The 13,551-nt window shown below is 54.2% G+C and overlaps 8 protein-coding genes across 8 annotated transcripts; 5 read left to right on the forward strand and 3 right to left on the reverse strand.

Moving 5' to 3' along the window:
• Positions 1–118: 118 nt before the first annotated feature.
• QC762_121020 (uncharacterized protein) lies at positions 119–3,622 on the reverse strand (the record flags this gene model as incomplete). The annotated part of the gene is made up of 2 exons (XM_062886537.1): positions 119–176; positions 246–3,622. 2 exons carry the CDS (start codon positions 3,620–3,622, stop codon positions 119–121), a joined length of 3,435 nt encoding a protein of 1,144 aa, XP_062749630.1.
• Positions 3,623–3,881: 259 nt separating this feature from the next.
• GNA1 (Glucosamine-phosphate N-acetyltransferase-like protein) lies at positions 3,882–5,825 on the forward strand (the record flags this gene model as incomplete). The annotated part of the gene is made up of 2 exons (XM_062886538.1): positions 3,882–5,518; positions 5,600–5,825. Exons 1-2 carry the CDS (start codon positions 5,229–5,231, stop codon positions 5,823–5,825), a joined length of 516 nt encoding a protein of 171 aa, XP_062749631.1. The 5' UTR covers positions 3,882–5,228.
• A 1,484-nt stretch (positions 5,826–7,309) lies between these two features.
• On the forward strand, positions 7,310–7,564 carry QC762_121040 (uncharacterized protein; the record flags this gene model as incomplete). The annotated part of the gene is made up of 2 exons (XM_062886539.1): positions 7,310–7,377; positions 7,438–7,564. 2 exons carry the CDS (start codon positions 7,310–7,312, stop codon positions 7,562–7,564), a joined length of 195 nt encoding a protein of 64 aa, XP_062749632.1.
• Positions 7,565–7,711: 147 nt separating this feature from the next.
• On the forward strand, positions 7,712–9,122 carry QC762_121050 (uncharacterized protein; the record flags this gene model as incomplete). The annotated part of the gene is made up of 3 exons (XM_062886540.1): positions 7,712–7,876; positions 7,947–8,897; positions 8,949–9,122. 3 exons carry the CDS (start codon positions 7,712–7,714, stop codon positions 9,120–9,122), a joined length of 1,290 nt encoding a protein of 429 aa, XP_062749633.1.
• An 11-nt stretch (positions 9,123–9,133) lies between these two features.
• QC762_0021310 (uncharacterized protein) lies at positions 9,134–10,387 on the reverse strand. The gene is made up of 3 exons (XM_062883077.1): positions 9,971–10,387; positions 9,361–9,909; positions 9,134–9,312 (listed from the first exon to the last, which is right to left on the reverse strand). Exons 1-3 carry the CDS (start codon positions 10,079–10,081, stop codon positions 9,202–9,204), a joined length of 771 nt encoding a protein of 256 aa, XP_062749634.1. The 5' UTR covers positions 10,082–10,387; the 3' UTR covers positions 9,134–9,201.
• QC762_0021320 (uncharacterized protein) lies at positions 9,455–9,792 on the forward strand (the record flags this gene model as incomplete). The annotated part of the gene is given in 3 exon segments (XM_062883078.1): positions 9,455–9,505; positions 9,522–9,550; positions 9,612–9,792. 3 exon segments carry the CDS (start codon positions 9,455–9,457, stop codon positions 9,790–9,792), a joined length of 261 nt encoding a protein of 86 aa, XP_062749635.1.
• Positions 10,367–11,943, forward strand: QC762_121070 (uncharacterized protein). Its single transcript, XM_062886541.1, has 3 exons — positions 10,367–10,738; positions 10,793–11,554; positions 11,602–11,943. Exons 1-3 carry the CDS (start codon positions 10,685–10,687, stop codon positions 11,899–11,901), a joined length of 1,116 nt encoding a protein of 371 aa, XP_062749636.1. The 5' UTR covers positions 10,367–10,684; the 3' UTR covers positions 11,902–11,943.
• GAR1_1 (H/ACA snoRNP pseudouridylase subunit) lies at positions 11,915–13,129 on the reverse strand. The gene is made up of 4 exons (XM_062886542.1): positions 12,707–13,129; positions 12,518–12,651; positions 12,210–12,456; positions 11,915–12,153 (listed from the first exon to the last, which is right to left on the reverse strand). The coding sequence occupies exons 1-4, from the start codon at positions 13,059–13,061 to the stop codon at positions 11,954–11,956; spliced, it is 936 nt and encodes a 311-aa protein (XP_062749637.1). The 5' UTR covers positions 13,062–13,129; the 3' UTR covers positions 11,915–11,953.
• Between the last annotated feature and the right edge of the window lie 422 nt (positions 13,130–13,551).

A 13,551-nucleotide genomic window follows, 5' to 3' on the forward strand; every position in this document is an offset into this window, starting at 1 on the left:
GTAAAGGGGGGGGGGCGCCGGGAGATTGTGAAGCATCGCCATCGTCATCCATCATATCCAACAACACCCAACAAAAGAAATCAACGCTACGCCTACTCCGACTTCTTCCTCTTTCCAATCAGTGTTCCATCACACCAGACCTCAACTTGTTCAACGCATCCTCATACTTCCCAGGACTGTGATCAGTCAGCATGCTCGTCCCAAACCTCACCTCCCTGAACCTTTTCTCTACATCCCTCACATACTTCAACACCACTCGATGGGCTGGTCTCCCCAGATCCTCTCCGCCAATCTCCGGCACCAAAAAGGCATCTCGCCTCAACACCCGTGTGCTCTCCACAACGAACACCTCTCCAGGCGGCAGCAACTTCTGGCTCATCATGCTCGCTCTGAGAACCTTGAGCGCAGCATAAGCCCACTGATCATCATCCTCCCTCTTGCAAGACTCGCCACCGCTCCCGCTAGAGCCATACCACTTGTCTGCTATCCCTGACTGCAACGCGTCCCAGATTCGCTGTCTGACTTCCACCTTGGCCTCATTGTTGTCTGTCTTGAAGGCCAGCGACACTGCCTGAAAGTCGTGGAGGACTCCCAGTGAAAGATAGGGCACGAGGTCGTTGCCGTTGACAATGCTGGTGATCAGACCGCGAGTAGCTTTGCTCAGAGAAGCCGACATCGTCGAAGGCGGGCCATAGGCGAAAACGTGAACCGGGCGGCCAGCAGGGAGGCATATCTCTTGATGCCGGAAAGCAGTAGTTGTGGTGCCGTCGCCGAGGAGTCGAGTATGAGGATTGGGTGAGGTGATGAAGGTGGAACTGCTTGGGTGTGGCTCCGAGAGCATAACTCCCAAGAGAGCGGTAACAGCACCGCCAAGGGAGTGACCGGTGAGGACGAGACCGTAATCGGAGAATTCTTCCAGGGCTTGCTTGAGCGTGTTGAGGACCCTGCCGTCGCCGCCATAGAGCAGCCGCTTGGCCGAAGCGTGGACACCCTTGTGGACTTTGTAAGCCTTGCCACGCCAGACAAGGTCATCATAGTCACACGTCATGTCTGCCAAGACATCTTCGAAGCCAAGTGTCCCACGGCAGGCAAGCACAACGGCTTTGGCCTTGTGGTCAAGAGAGATGTAATGAACGAGGGGTACGCCAGTGTTGGTGGAGCCCGTGCCGTCAGAGCCACCTTGGGGGTCGACAAAGGAGGAGAGCAGAATGCTGTTGGCATCGGATTCGGTGTGGTGAGCAAAGCAGCGGAGTTCGTGGTGGGTGTCATCGAGGGCGCGCAAGATGGGCATCTCTTTGGCAATGCCCAGGACTCTGAGGAAGTTTGACCCGTAAGAAGCAGAAGCGAATCTCATGTATCGAGTGATGTTGGTCAGAAAATGGTCGTTGGGAAAGATGGTGTCCAGTTTCCCAGCTTTTCGCAGGGTGCCCAACGCCTCGGTATCGCTGTAGGCACTCCTGGACTGGTAGTTTTGGTATGGAACAAGCGAACTTTGCGATTCATTGGCCCTGAGAGTGTAGATGCTGGGCGCATACATGTGAGATTTGACCCGACGATGGTTAGTCCCCGAACCACCAAGCGGACCACCAAGCGGACCGCCAAGCTCTCTGTCCGACCTCGCCTTCCTAACAACAGGATTGGTTGACGAGTTCTCCTGATAAGGTGAGACCGGCCGATAGTCATCCGCGGTTGTAATAGAGAATGTTTCGGTTTGGGAGATGGAAGAGTCCCGACGGCTGTGCACTGAAATATAGCTAGCCCGCGACTCGCTCCTCGGAACACTTCGGCGTGAATCAGCAGTCCCTGGCCGCGATGTTTTTGTCGTTGTCGTCTTCTGTGGCGGCACAATTACAGGCTGTTTTGGAATCAGGGAGGACTGTTTGCTAGGAACTGCTAGATGTGATGGTGGCCTGGCGGGCTTGACGGGCTTCGCGGTTTCCTTCGTCTTCCCGGCGCTGCTCTCTGAGCCGGAATCCTCTCTATTAAAGAGCCGTCCTGGCTTGGTAAACGCGCTTCTGAAACCCCCTTTCTTGGCTGAGGAGCCTATACTAGGACCCGAATCTTCCTTCTGCTGCTTGTAGGAAGGCAGCAATCGGTTGAATGACTGTCTCCCGGAAGAGGAGCTCGGCCTGTCATTGTTTGATGAGGAATCGGTTGGGGGTATCCTTGGTCGCTTCTGATTTGCTGCGTTCTCCACCCCGTGTCTCGATGCAGAAGGTATACGGGATGGTTTGCTGATGGAAGACGGCGATATCGGCGAACCAGAGCCTTGGAAGTTGGGGCGTCGGATAGGTGGTCGTAATTGTTCTCTCGATGACTTAGGAGGGACCGATGGTGGTGGTGGCGGGTCTTCTTCGTCCGTTTCCACGTCTGACGTTCCGGGAGACTCCGTGTCCATCCGTTCCACAAACCCGGGAACCTGGCTGACATCTCCGTGCTCCTTTTGAAACCAGCTTCGCCTCTCGTGACTTCGTGAATGCCGGAACACAAACCGAGAATCAGAGATGCTGTTCTCCGGGCGGCCACGCAGTTGAGTCTGGGACAAGCTGTGGCGAACGGCCCGGGGCTCCTCAATCAGTTCCACGCCAGGAGGTGTGTCAACCCTGATATCCTCATCACCGCCGGTAACCTCCACTGTGATAATCTCGGTCGTGCGAATCTGCCGGGTGATAGACACTCTAGCGTTATCGGGAAGAGACCTCATGATTTGTTGCTCTAGTTGGGCCACGGGAAGGCGACTTCGGTCATCGTCGTTGAGTTCGCCGTTGCTGTTGATGGCGATCACTGTTTCCTTCGACGAGGCCTCCTCGGCGGCGTACGATCCGTTATGTACTCCATACAGACTCCCCTCATGCACATCAACCCGAACACCATCACTCAGCACTACCACGTCCCACACTACCTCCTCGACCCTCAAGGTACGACTCTCCTCTTCGAGCAGGCGCCGACACCATCTCTGCAGATATGCCATCCCACACAGGCCCAGCATCAAGTCAATCACGCCGACCTTTTCTCCCTGTCTGCCCGTTGCGGGGTTCTGAAACTCGCGACGGATCAAAGTGATGATGCTTGCCATGGCCCGCGATGAATCTGTTGAGCCGAAAAACTGATCCAGGGTCGACAGGAGGAGCTGGGAAGTCTCAGAGATCATGGCGAGCGTTGTACCCGTCATGTGAAAACTGGTTGTAGTCCAAAAGACGATCTGGGTCATGGTCCTGTGCAAGTTTTCAAGGCTCCGTTCAAGTGTAGTTTCAGCATCTGCTCTTCCAAGATCTGTGCCAGAACGCGAGATGACATCTTTTCCAGCTCTGCTGATGATGCCTCCGAGAATACTGCGACCAAGTTCCAGACTCGACAAGGTGGTGAGCTTTGCGGCATCGAAGCCATATCCGCCTATTACCGTGCTCATACGTAGAGCTAGACCTGTGGACCGGGTCGCGAAACTGACGACTTTGGCCACCGGGGTTGGCAGAAGGGTCTTCCCGGGATTCGAGGCTGAGATATCGCGAATCTGGGTTCCGATGTCCTCGTCAGGAATCACGGCAAGTCGGGCAGGACCTACGTCCTCCGGATCCACGTCCATATCGACATCGTCTGTGTCTCCATAGTTTCCAATAATCATCGTTCAGCGCAAGGCAAGAAGAGAAGGCGGTATGGGATAGGTGTCAAATTAACAAAGGACGTGAGGGTGATTATATCGCACAGGGCCTCGGCTGGTCATCCCGAGGCAGGCTGGTTCGACGCGCAAGGGATCAACGAAGGGAATTTCGCGCAGTGTTGGGGGACGACAGGAGGGCCAGAGGAGGACGGACCTTCATCATCATGGGCGACGGAGGGGGGGGCGAGAGCAAGGAGAAACAGCTATTATTGCTGAACTCTAGGGGAGGAAGAAAAGAGCGGTGGGCGTGGCGAAACAGCTAGAACGGCTGGCCAGCCCTGAGATTGTCACAATTATGCGTTCCATGATAGTGCTGGAGGCATTCCACATCGTCACTGGGCTCTGCATTTCTGTGGGCCCCAAAGGCTAATTTGGCATGTGATGACGTGGGGACGGTCATCTGCCGGTCGTTAGGGGCGCCATAGCGGCATTAGCGAGCAGACTCCAACTGCCAAACAGGACCCAACCCAGCTAACCCCGCCTTTCGCACTCCACTATCTCCAGCAACGCGGGGCAGATGTGGCGGGTATCGATGCACAAATGTTGGGCTGATGAGTTGGAGATTGGCTTTGACCGGCGCTGCGGTCCTCTCTACATCACTTCATCATGACCGCCAGAAACAGGCACTCAAAAGTCGGCAAGACTCCACGGCCATGGGCCACCCTCTTTTCTCTCTGCGGGGCCATCAAGACGGATGCAAAAGCATCGGAGGAGGAGGAGCGAGCACTCGCCCATCCAAGCTTTACACAGGAACGGTCAAGCCTCTGATGCGGTGCGCCTACAGTGGTCCTTCCCGACAGACTGGGTCGGGGCCATAGCACAAATCAACGACAAACTACTTTGGGTCGTGAGAGGTTGGTTCCAGGTTGGACTGGGCGTTTTCTTATCGATCTGTTTTCCAAGATTCGTGGTGGGAGCTGCTGGGTAGCTGGTGGGGTTCCCAACAGCAAGCGATCCCGCTTTCTTATCACTGTGCAACAAACAGGGCTGGCCCGAACCATTCCCGAGCCCTTGAATCGGAAGCGGCTACTTAGGGGCTGGTCCACGCCCTGGACAAAATAACTGGCACTGCAAAAGTAAGTCAATAGAGCAAAGTATTCTAAACCACACCTTAAAAATATAGTTAATAAACATTGAAAGATAGTTGATAGACAATCAAGAATGGTTCATACACCTAAAAGGATACTAAATAAGCTTCAAAAATAATTAAAATGGCCTGTCTTCGTCTTTTAGAACAATTATTATACGTTTGGCTGACTGGGAGTACCAGCTATTTTGTCCACAACGTGCTGTCGAAACCCTGGCCATTGACCATTGACCACCTCGATTCAACATCCGCATTCCCTTTCGTGATCCATCTTGTTCTCATTGAGCCGACAACGTTCGCTTTCCGCATTTGCACCAGCCGGTAAGAGAACCTCCCACACGGAGTTCCGTACGTCTTCTCCTCTCTTACGACTACCTTCCTCAATTCGACAAACTGTACCATCTTGTCGCCGTTTGGTCCGACATCGCTCGATCGATCCAGCCCAACGCACGTAGCCAGAACACGCAGACGATCACTTTCACAATGAGCACCCAAGATCTTTTCTCGGCCGACCTCCTTTCTCCCAGTGTCCAGGCTGAGCTCCCAGAGGGTTACAAGCTCCGCGCGCTTCGGTCAGAAGACTACGAGCATGGCTTTCTCGACTGTCTTCGGGTCCTGACCACCGTGGGGGATATCTCCCGGCAGGAGTTTGACGAACGCTACCAGTGGCTGGCCAAGCAAGACGGCACTTACTTTATTCTCGTGATTGAAGATACCAACTTCAACCCACCCAGGGTCGTGGGTACCGGTGCGCTGATCGTGGAGCGCAAGTTGTGAGTAACCTATCACCCCGAAGCCGTCTCGCACCATCGTCCCAGCAGCAGGGATGGGCTAACGTGGTTGTCGCACTCCAGCATTCACGGCCTTGGAAAGGTCGGACACATCGAAGACATCGCCGTTGCGAAAGACCAACAAGGGAAGAAACTGGGTCTTAGAATTATCCAGGCTCTCGACTTCATCGCCAGAGAGACGGGTTGCTACAAGACAATCTTGGACTGCAGCGAGCACAATGAGGGCTTCTACGTCAAGTGTGGATTTAAGAGAGCGGGGCTCGAGATGGCCCATTATCACAACAAATAATGTTTGTTTCGCAAGATATCTTTTTTTTTTCTCGGAGAAGCTGCTGACTGGGGGAGGGGGGGGGGATCAGGATTGTTCAGCAGCTCAAATGTCAAGAACCCAACCTCTGACGTCGGCCCATTCCAAAATACTTGGGGGGCGGAGTACGGCTGGTGTTTGCAACCCCACGGAGCTTGGCACCGAGACTGCCACACTGTCCAGGAACGATCAACGATCTATCGGTAATGTCACGACGACACGATATGTTGGACATACGCTACCATTTTGGCGCACAAAGGGCGGCACATTTGATATCATATGTTCCTGTCAACACTTGCTGAAGTTAGCACAGTATCATGAAGCCAGCGTTGTTGTTTCACTCCGTTGTGATGTAACCAGAAGTCTAGATTGGCGTGCTTGTGTATCAGTATTGACAATACGCAGTTCTTGTACAGCCAGACTCAACGGATGCCGGTGTGCCCATTCAGACAAGCGAGACATGTCGGCATGAGAAGATGTTTTCCGTAGCACGACTTTGTTTTAACGATCGGAGCCAGTCTCGTCAGAAGCAGAGACCAAGGACGCAGTCGAGATTGGTGCAACCCCGCGCGGAATCAAAGGCCCCGTTGGCCCTGTTGGCGGCAGTTAGCGGGCTGCCACAATGGCCCTACCGTTACACTAACACCAGGGCCCCCCTTTCTCACCCTTGGGACACATCCATCGGCCCTGTGGCATGTGATTCTGGGCGGTCTCGAAGGGAAACAACACAACCCATCCACCAGCAGGCCAACTCGACACACACCACGTCCTGACTGGTTGGTCGGCCATTTTTCTGCTGCAGGCTCAGCAGTTCAAACGCCGAACTCTGCTCTTCTGACACCCCACCGGACTTCCTTTAGTGGACTTTCTTATTCCCCAATTCCCCGTTATCCAATGGTGATCGACACAGGCGTCTGTTGTGCAGCCATGAAGGATGGTCCGCTGAGCACCGCGAATGCTTCTTGTCCTCGGAGATGGGCCAGGAATGGGCTGGCTCTACGCAGGTTCGGCCTTCGACGGATTGATTCAGCTCCGCCAGGTGCATCCCGGCTTTTCCTGGTCTGGAAGGTTGGATGTCGGTTCCCCAGGTGAATGCGAAAAAGGTGACCATTGACGGGCCGGAAGCCATTCCATCTGACCACCTTCCAGTCACCTATGCGACCTTTGCCTTGCCTTGCCTTGCTCTTGTGCACCTTGCAATTTGGGTGATCTATATATGTTCAGGTGTTCCCCGTCTTCTGTTTGTTGACGCTTTCTTTCGAAGTTATCAAGCAAGCTCACAGCAGTTTCAAGTCCTAGCTACCACAACAGCTTTTACGCATATAAACATCACACTCATAACCGTCTCACCAACTTCGCCTGTACCCGACTCATAGATACAACCCGTCAGCCTAGCCGCTTACCTACCGTTCGGACTACGGATATTCCCCAAGACCAAACCCGACAGATCATTCATATTAACCAAAATGGGTGTCATTGCTGAGGATCTCAACGCTACCGTCGCCCGTGTGCGCATTGCTCTGATTCAGTCGCAGTCAGTGGTCCCTTCTATATATGTTGTGGCATGTCTCCTGTGCTGACACCTTGTTTATAGAGTCCGTGATCAAGCAACCTCCCCCGTCAGGAGAGCCCGCAGAAGATCGACTACTACCGCTGTGTACGCTGGATCCAAGGACGGAGTGCCAGTTTTCTCCAAGCAGAAGGTTGTCAGAGTGATCTAACTCTTTTATTTGGTTTATTTTGTACTTTATTGCATTGCATTGCGGGCTGCTCTCTGGGGTCTTTTTTTTTTTCTTTTTTTTTTCTCATCATTTGTGTTGAACTTGACAAAAACTTTCGGATATCAAAATCAAGCTACATCAACAACCATGTCTCCTCACTCTGTCTCGGCGAAGAAGAACATCGGGGGTATCTCGGGGGTGGATGGCACGGGGGAACAGCGAGAATGGCTGATGGGCCGGGAGGCGTTTGAGGCCACGATGCCGCATCATGAGGGGATCAAGGCGTTGTGGGAGACGAAGTGGAGGTTTCCCGTAAGTTCTTGTTTGCCAAATAAACGACAATCACACCCACCACCAGGGCATGTTTTGACGAGTGGGGAAGTGCACCAAGTCCCTCTACCCCTTCCACGACGGCCGATTCTCCGACTTTGAACCCATCTTCCAGTCCCTCATCGCGCGCAACGTCAACGATGGGACCTCAGCCGAGTACACCTCTTCTTTCATCCCCACGGCCGACAACCTCGAACGACAGGGCGATGAGCTCCTCGCCCAAGGCAACAAGACCAAGGCCTCGGAGCTGTACCTGAGGGCCTGTACCGTGTTGAGGATCGCCAGGTTCCCGTATATCGCCTCTTTTCCCGACGTGACGGACAAGACAAAGTGGGAGGCGTGGGAGAAGCAAAAGGCGACGTATGCCAAGGCGGGGAAGACGTGGGAGAGCCCGCTGGAGGAGGTGGTTGTGCCTCATTCCCAGGCCAAGGGGAGGGATAGGAAGGATATTCCTGTCTACGTTCGGGTTCCCGACGGGAAGACGGGGCCGTTTCCTGCTGTTGTTCTCATGACTGGGTTGGATGGGTACCGGCCTGACAATACCGTTCGGTGTGAGGAGTTTTTGGCTCGGGGGTGGGCAGCTGTTGTTGTGGAGATCCCTGGGACGGCGGACTGCCCGGCTGATAGTGCCGATCCTGAGAGCCCGGATAGGCTGTGGAGTTCGTTGCTGGATTGGATGGCGAAAGAGGGGAGGTTTGATATGAAGAAGGTCATGGTTTGGGGATTGAGTAGCGGGGGCTATTATGCCGTGCGGGTGGCGCATACGCACAAGGAGAGGATCATTGGGAGTGTTGCTCAGGGGGCGGGGGTTCATTACTTTTATGATAGGGAGTGGCTGGAGCGGGCGGATGGGCATGAGTATCCCTTCAAGTTGACGCCGGCGATGGCGCATAAGCATGGGTTTGGGAGCGTGGACGAGTATAAGGAGAAGGCGCAGAAGAAGTTTTCGTTGTTGGAGACGGGGATTCTGAAGATGGAGAGCGCGAGGTTGTTGTTGATCAATGTGAGCTTTTACATGCCTCTCCCCTCGAGCATGAAACTAACAGAAGAACAGGGCACGCTGGACGGTCTCATGCCCATCGAGGACTCGATGATGCTGTTTGAGCATGGCTCGCCCAAGGAGGCTAGGTTCTTCCCCAATGCTCTGCATATGGGCTACCCGATGGCCAACAGCTCGGTGTACCCCTGGATGGAGTCTGTGATGAAGTCGGTTCAGGGATCAAAGTGAGGGAATCAGAGGTCTATTCTCTAGGGTTTTGGCTTGAGTCTGCTTCGTATTTCATCATCACGAATAAGAAAGTTGGTGATTACCGACCCATCCATCCGCCGTCCACAACGAGGACATGACCGCTCACATATGCACTTGCTTTGCTGGCTAGATACACGGCTGTCCCTTTGAAATCTTCAGGGGTGCCCCACTGCATGATTGTCAGTTACTGCCCAGGTATTATGGTGGGTGTACTTACCCTTCCGGCCGGTATCCTCGCGCTGATACTCGCCAGCCTCTCCTTGTCGTTCAACAGCGCAGTGTTCATTTCCGTCTCGATGTATCCAGGCGCAATGGCGTTCACCGTGATTCCCTTGGATGTCCACTCGTTGGCAAAGCTCTTGGTGAGCTGCCCAACAGCTCCCTTCGAAGCAGCATAAGCTGGCACGGTGAGTCCTCCCTGGAAGGTGAGCAGAGAAGCAAAGTTGATGATGGATCCCTTGCGGCCAGTGACTGGCGAGGGCTCAAGCGTCAACATGTGAGCACCAATATCCCGACAGAGGGTAAAGACGCTGTTGAGGTTGACCTGAATGACTTCGTTAAAGTCCTCATCTGGGAACTCCTCGCACGGGTACCGCCGTTGGATGCCGGCGCAATTGACCAGTATGCGTATTTCCCGGCCCTCGTCTAGTAGCTCGGGAACGATCCTCTTCACCTCTGTAGGAGAACTGAGGTCTGCCGCGACGACTGTAACTCTGCGCCCCAGTTTCCGGATGGCGGTTGCTGTCTCTTCGTCCTTTGCATTTCTCTGAGTGATACGTTAGTCCAGGTTCGAGACTGGGGGTCTCCGTCATGCTGAGGAGAGATACCTGGACCAAAATGACATCTGCACCGGCTTCGGCGAGTGCAATGGCGACAGCTTGCCCGATACCCCGCGTTCCGCCGGTTACGAGGGCAGTGTGATCTTTGAGGGAAAACATGGCGCTAGGCTGTCCGTATCGCTCACAGACTTGACTAGGGAGATAGATGTACAGGAGGTGCAGTCAAACTTTCGGCCTGCTGCAAGGGGAGGGATGCCTCAAGGTAGAGAGGCCAGACTGTGACCCCTCCCCCACCTGTCTACTTACACCCGCAGCTCTTCCCCGTTCGACATCAGCCGTCATCGGATGGGACTGCCCCACGTCCCTGGTTCTCGGTATGTTTTGTGTCACTTTCTACGGATAGGCGCATGGAAGGTCCAAGTAATCTGCAACACCTCATGATCGTGTTTGCTTTTTGTTTTTTGTTTGTCGATGATGACTGGTTGTGATCCTCCATCATGACCAATAGTCGATCGGATGGCCGCTCCCACTTGCTGCGAGTGGGCGGTACAAGTGGAGATGTTGGGCAGGGAGGTTTGATTCGCCGTTGGGCTGCCTGAGCTCGAGGGTCACTTTGATATTTATTTATCCTATCGTTTTCCTGGGCGATGTTGATCATTCTCATCATGCCTTGGAAGATCTGGTCACATCTTTTACCATATACCTCGTGTCTCCTCAGCCATAGTCACCTACCGATTTGACTTGGACCTCAACACCAAAACCATGTCCACTGAAGTCAAAACCTCGGTCCTCTATGGGGCTAAAGACCTCCGTCTTGTAAGTCTCCTTTTCCCCCATCTATTCTTGCGAAGGCTTCTGCTGACATGGCAGGAAACCCGCCCGCTTCCACCCCTCACGCCAGATGACGTCCGCGTCACCGTCAAAGCCACCGGTCTCTGCGGCTCAGACCTTCACTATTACAACCACTTCCGCAATGGCGACATCCTTGTCCGCGAGCCTCTGACTCTAGGCCATGAGTCGGCCGGAATCGTCACCGCTGTCGGCTCAGCCGTCACCGATCTGTCCCCCGGAGACAAGGTGGCTCTTGAAGTTGGACAACCGTGTGAATCATGCAATCTTTGTCTTCGAGGGAGGTACAACATATGCCCCGAGATGAAGTTCCGCTCTTCCGCCAAGGCGTGGCCCCATGCCCAGGGGACGCTGCAGGAGGAGATTGTACACCCCCGGAAGTGGTGTCATAAACTACCCGAGGGAGTGAGCTTGGAGGATGGAGCACTGGCTGAGCCGATGGCTGTTGCTCTTCACGCGCTGCAGAGGGCAAAGTTGGAGGAAGGGGCAAAGGTTTTGGTCTTTGGGGCTGGGACGGTGGGCTTGCTTTGTGCGGGCGTTAGTAAAGTTGTGAGTAAGGCCAGTGTGATTATTGCGGATATTCAGGAGGAGAGGGTCAAGTTCGCGACCGAGAATGGGTTTGCGGATGAGGGGGTGGTCGTGCCAATGAAGAGGCCGGAGACGATAGAGGAGAAGCTGGTGTTTGCGAGGGAGGTGGCGGAGATGGTAGGGGAGAAAATGGGACCGGTGGATGGGACGTTTGAGTGTACGGGGGTGGAGAGCTGTCTGCAGGCTGCCATCTTTGTGAGTCCCGAAGTCTTGACCTCGTTGCGTTTGCTGACATCAAGCAGGCCACGGCTCCAGGAGGCAAAGTCATGATCATCGGCATGGGCAACCCAGTTCAGACTCTTCCCATCTCAGCAGCCTCGATCCGAGAGGTCGACCTCGTTGGCGTCTTCAGATATGCAAATGCTTACCAAAAAGCCATTGAGCTGCTCGCTAATGGTCTTCGATCAAAATTGCCTGGGTTAAATCACCTGATCACGCAACGCTTCACAGGTATTGAGAACATACCCAAAGCCTTTGGAATGGCGGGTCGAGTCAAAGACGACGAGGGAAGATTGGTGATCAAGGTGCTGGTCAATATGTAATTATGAGATCTCTAGAAACGTCTGAATACCCATACCCTTTCCGCTCACCAGATCACTGCTTGTCTGGGAAACCAAAGTTGACACCGAATGGCGGGTACACAAACCGCTGCCACTTCTTCTCCGCAACCAGCTTGTCAGAGTACGCCTTCAGCTCAGCCTGGTCCTCCTCATCCAGGTCGATCAGAGACTCGATGTTCTCTTTGATGCGCTCGGGGGTGACGGACTTGGCGAGCACGGTGCTGCCTCTCGGGGCTGTTTCTCATTGTCAGCCTCTCACGTCTTCAAAAACACTGGGCGTGGGGACAAACCGTGGTAACTCAGCAGGACCGAGCTCGGCTTCACGCCATGCTTCTCCGCAATCTTGACCACCGGCTCGGCGCTCAACAGCGGTCCACCAGTTGACCCCAGGGGGCTGTACGCCATAATGTGAATTCCCTTTTCCTTGCAAAGGTCGACGATCTCCTGCTGGGGAAGACCGGGGTGGTTCTCGATTTGGTTGACGGCTGGGATGACTGTGGCGTGGGGGAGGAGCTGTTCAAGGTAGAGCTTGGAGTACTGTTTTTTCTCTTTAGCAACGGGAACTCGGGAGAGGAGGGTAAGGGCGGGGGGTAAATACGTTGGAAACACCGATGGCCTTTGCCTTGCCCGTCTTCAGCAGCGCCTCCATCTGTTTCCAGGTATCAACATGGTTGTACCCCTGGATGATGTCGCGGCTCCCGTCCGCTTTGGTGGGGAACCGGTCGTGGTTACCTATCTCCGATCAACATCAAACCCCCTGATCTCACCTGTCCGAAGCCGTACTCACCCTCAGGATTCATCAGCAGCGGCCAGTGAACCAGGAACAGATCAACGTAATCCAACCCCAGACTCTTCAAGCTCTTGTCCAATCCTTCCTCGACGCGGGTGTTGTACGTAGTCCAGACCTTGCTCACGACAAAGATGTCCTCTCGTTTCACTTTGCCGGTGGAAAAGGCCTCTGCGAGCCCCTGGCCGACTTCATCTTCGTTGGCGTAGCAGTAGGCGCCGTCGATGAGCGTGTAGCCGTTTTGGAGGGCGTAGGAGACGGCGGAGGCTACCTGGCCTGGGGGCGACTGCCAGGTTCCCAGGCCGATGGACGGGATTTTGGCGCCGGTGTTGAGGGTGAAGTGTTTGGGGGGCATTTTGGGGTTTGTCCTGAGGTGAGATAAGTGACGGACGAATAGGCGAGACAGTTTGATTCTGGGCCAAAAAAAAAAACAAAAAAAAAAAAAGAAAAAAAAGAAAAAAAAGAGGAATTGAGAAACAGCTTTGGATTGGAAGTAAAATACAGATCAAGGAGTGTTCAACACGGCTAAGTAGCAGCAGGTATCCAGCTTATACCATGGATCCCACGCGGAGAAAGAGAGCTATCCGGCTAAATGAGAGGACGGAGCAAAAGCACGTCGAGGGCAGATCATGGAGTATCACGACAGCGGGCAGGCGGAAGGCGACTGTTCTGCTCTCTCCGTATTGCTTGAAATACAGGGATCTCTCGTCTGGATAGGGGCAAAGACGGCCAAGTCTGAGGTCTGCCTACAATCTCAACGTGAAGCTGCCCCTCATGATGGCATCAAAACCCCACAGTCACATCCGACCCCCTCTCGTCAGGGGCACCCTCTCGTACCGCTGCGG

Source organism: Podospora pseudocomata, assembly GCF_035222375.1.
Source record: "Podospora pseudocomata strain CBS 415.72m chromosome 1 map unlocalized CBS415.72m_1, whole genome shotgun sequence".
Lineage (NCBI taxonomy): Eukaryota > Fungi > Ascomycota > Sordariomycetes > Sordariales > Podosporaceae > Podospora > Podospora pseudocomata.

Excerpts from the sequence above, each read along its gene's own strand:
- QC762_0021310 (XM_062883077.1), bottom strand. The coding sequence starts at position 10,081 with ATGTTTTCCCTCAAAGATCACACTGCCCTCGTAACCGGCGGAACGCGG. Across the intron at positions 9,910-9,970 it reads CAGATGTCATTTTGGTCCAG|AGAAATGCAAAGGACGAAGA; the intron begins GTATCTCTCCTC and ends CGTATCACTCAG. Across the intron at positions 9,313-9,360 it reads CGAGGATACCGGCCGGAAGG|TGGGGCACCCCTGAAGATTT; the intron begins GTAAGTACACCC and ends ACAATCATGCAG.
- GAR1_1 (XM_062886542.1), bottom strand. The coding sequence starts at position 13,061 with ATGCCCCCCAAACACTTCACCCTCAACACCGGCGCCAAAATCCCGTCC. Across the intron at positions 12,457-12,517 it reads AGGCCATCGGTGTTTCCAAC|TACTCCAAGCTCTACCTTGA; the intron begins GTATTTACCCCC and ends GAGAAAAAACAG. Across the intron at positions 12,154-12,209 it reads GGTCCTGCTGAGTTACCACG|CCCCGAGAGGCAGCACCGTG; the intron begins GTTTGTCCCCAC and ends AATGAGAAACAG.
- QC762_121070 (XM_062886541.1), top strand. The coding sequence starts at position 10,685 with ATGTCCACTGAAGTCAAAACCTCGGTCCTCTATGGGGCTAAAGACCTC. Across the intron at positions 10,739-10,792 it reads GGGCTAAAGACCTCCGTCTT|GAAACCCGCCCGCTTCCACC; the intron begins GTAAGTCTCCTT and ends CTGACATGGCAG. Across the intron at positions 11,555-11,601 it reads GTCTGCAGGCTGCCATCTTT|GCCACGGCTCCAGGAGGCAA; the intron begins GTGAGTCCCGAA and ends GACATCAAGCAG.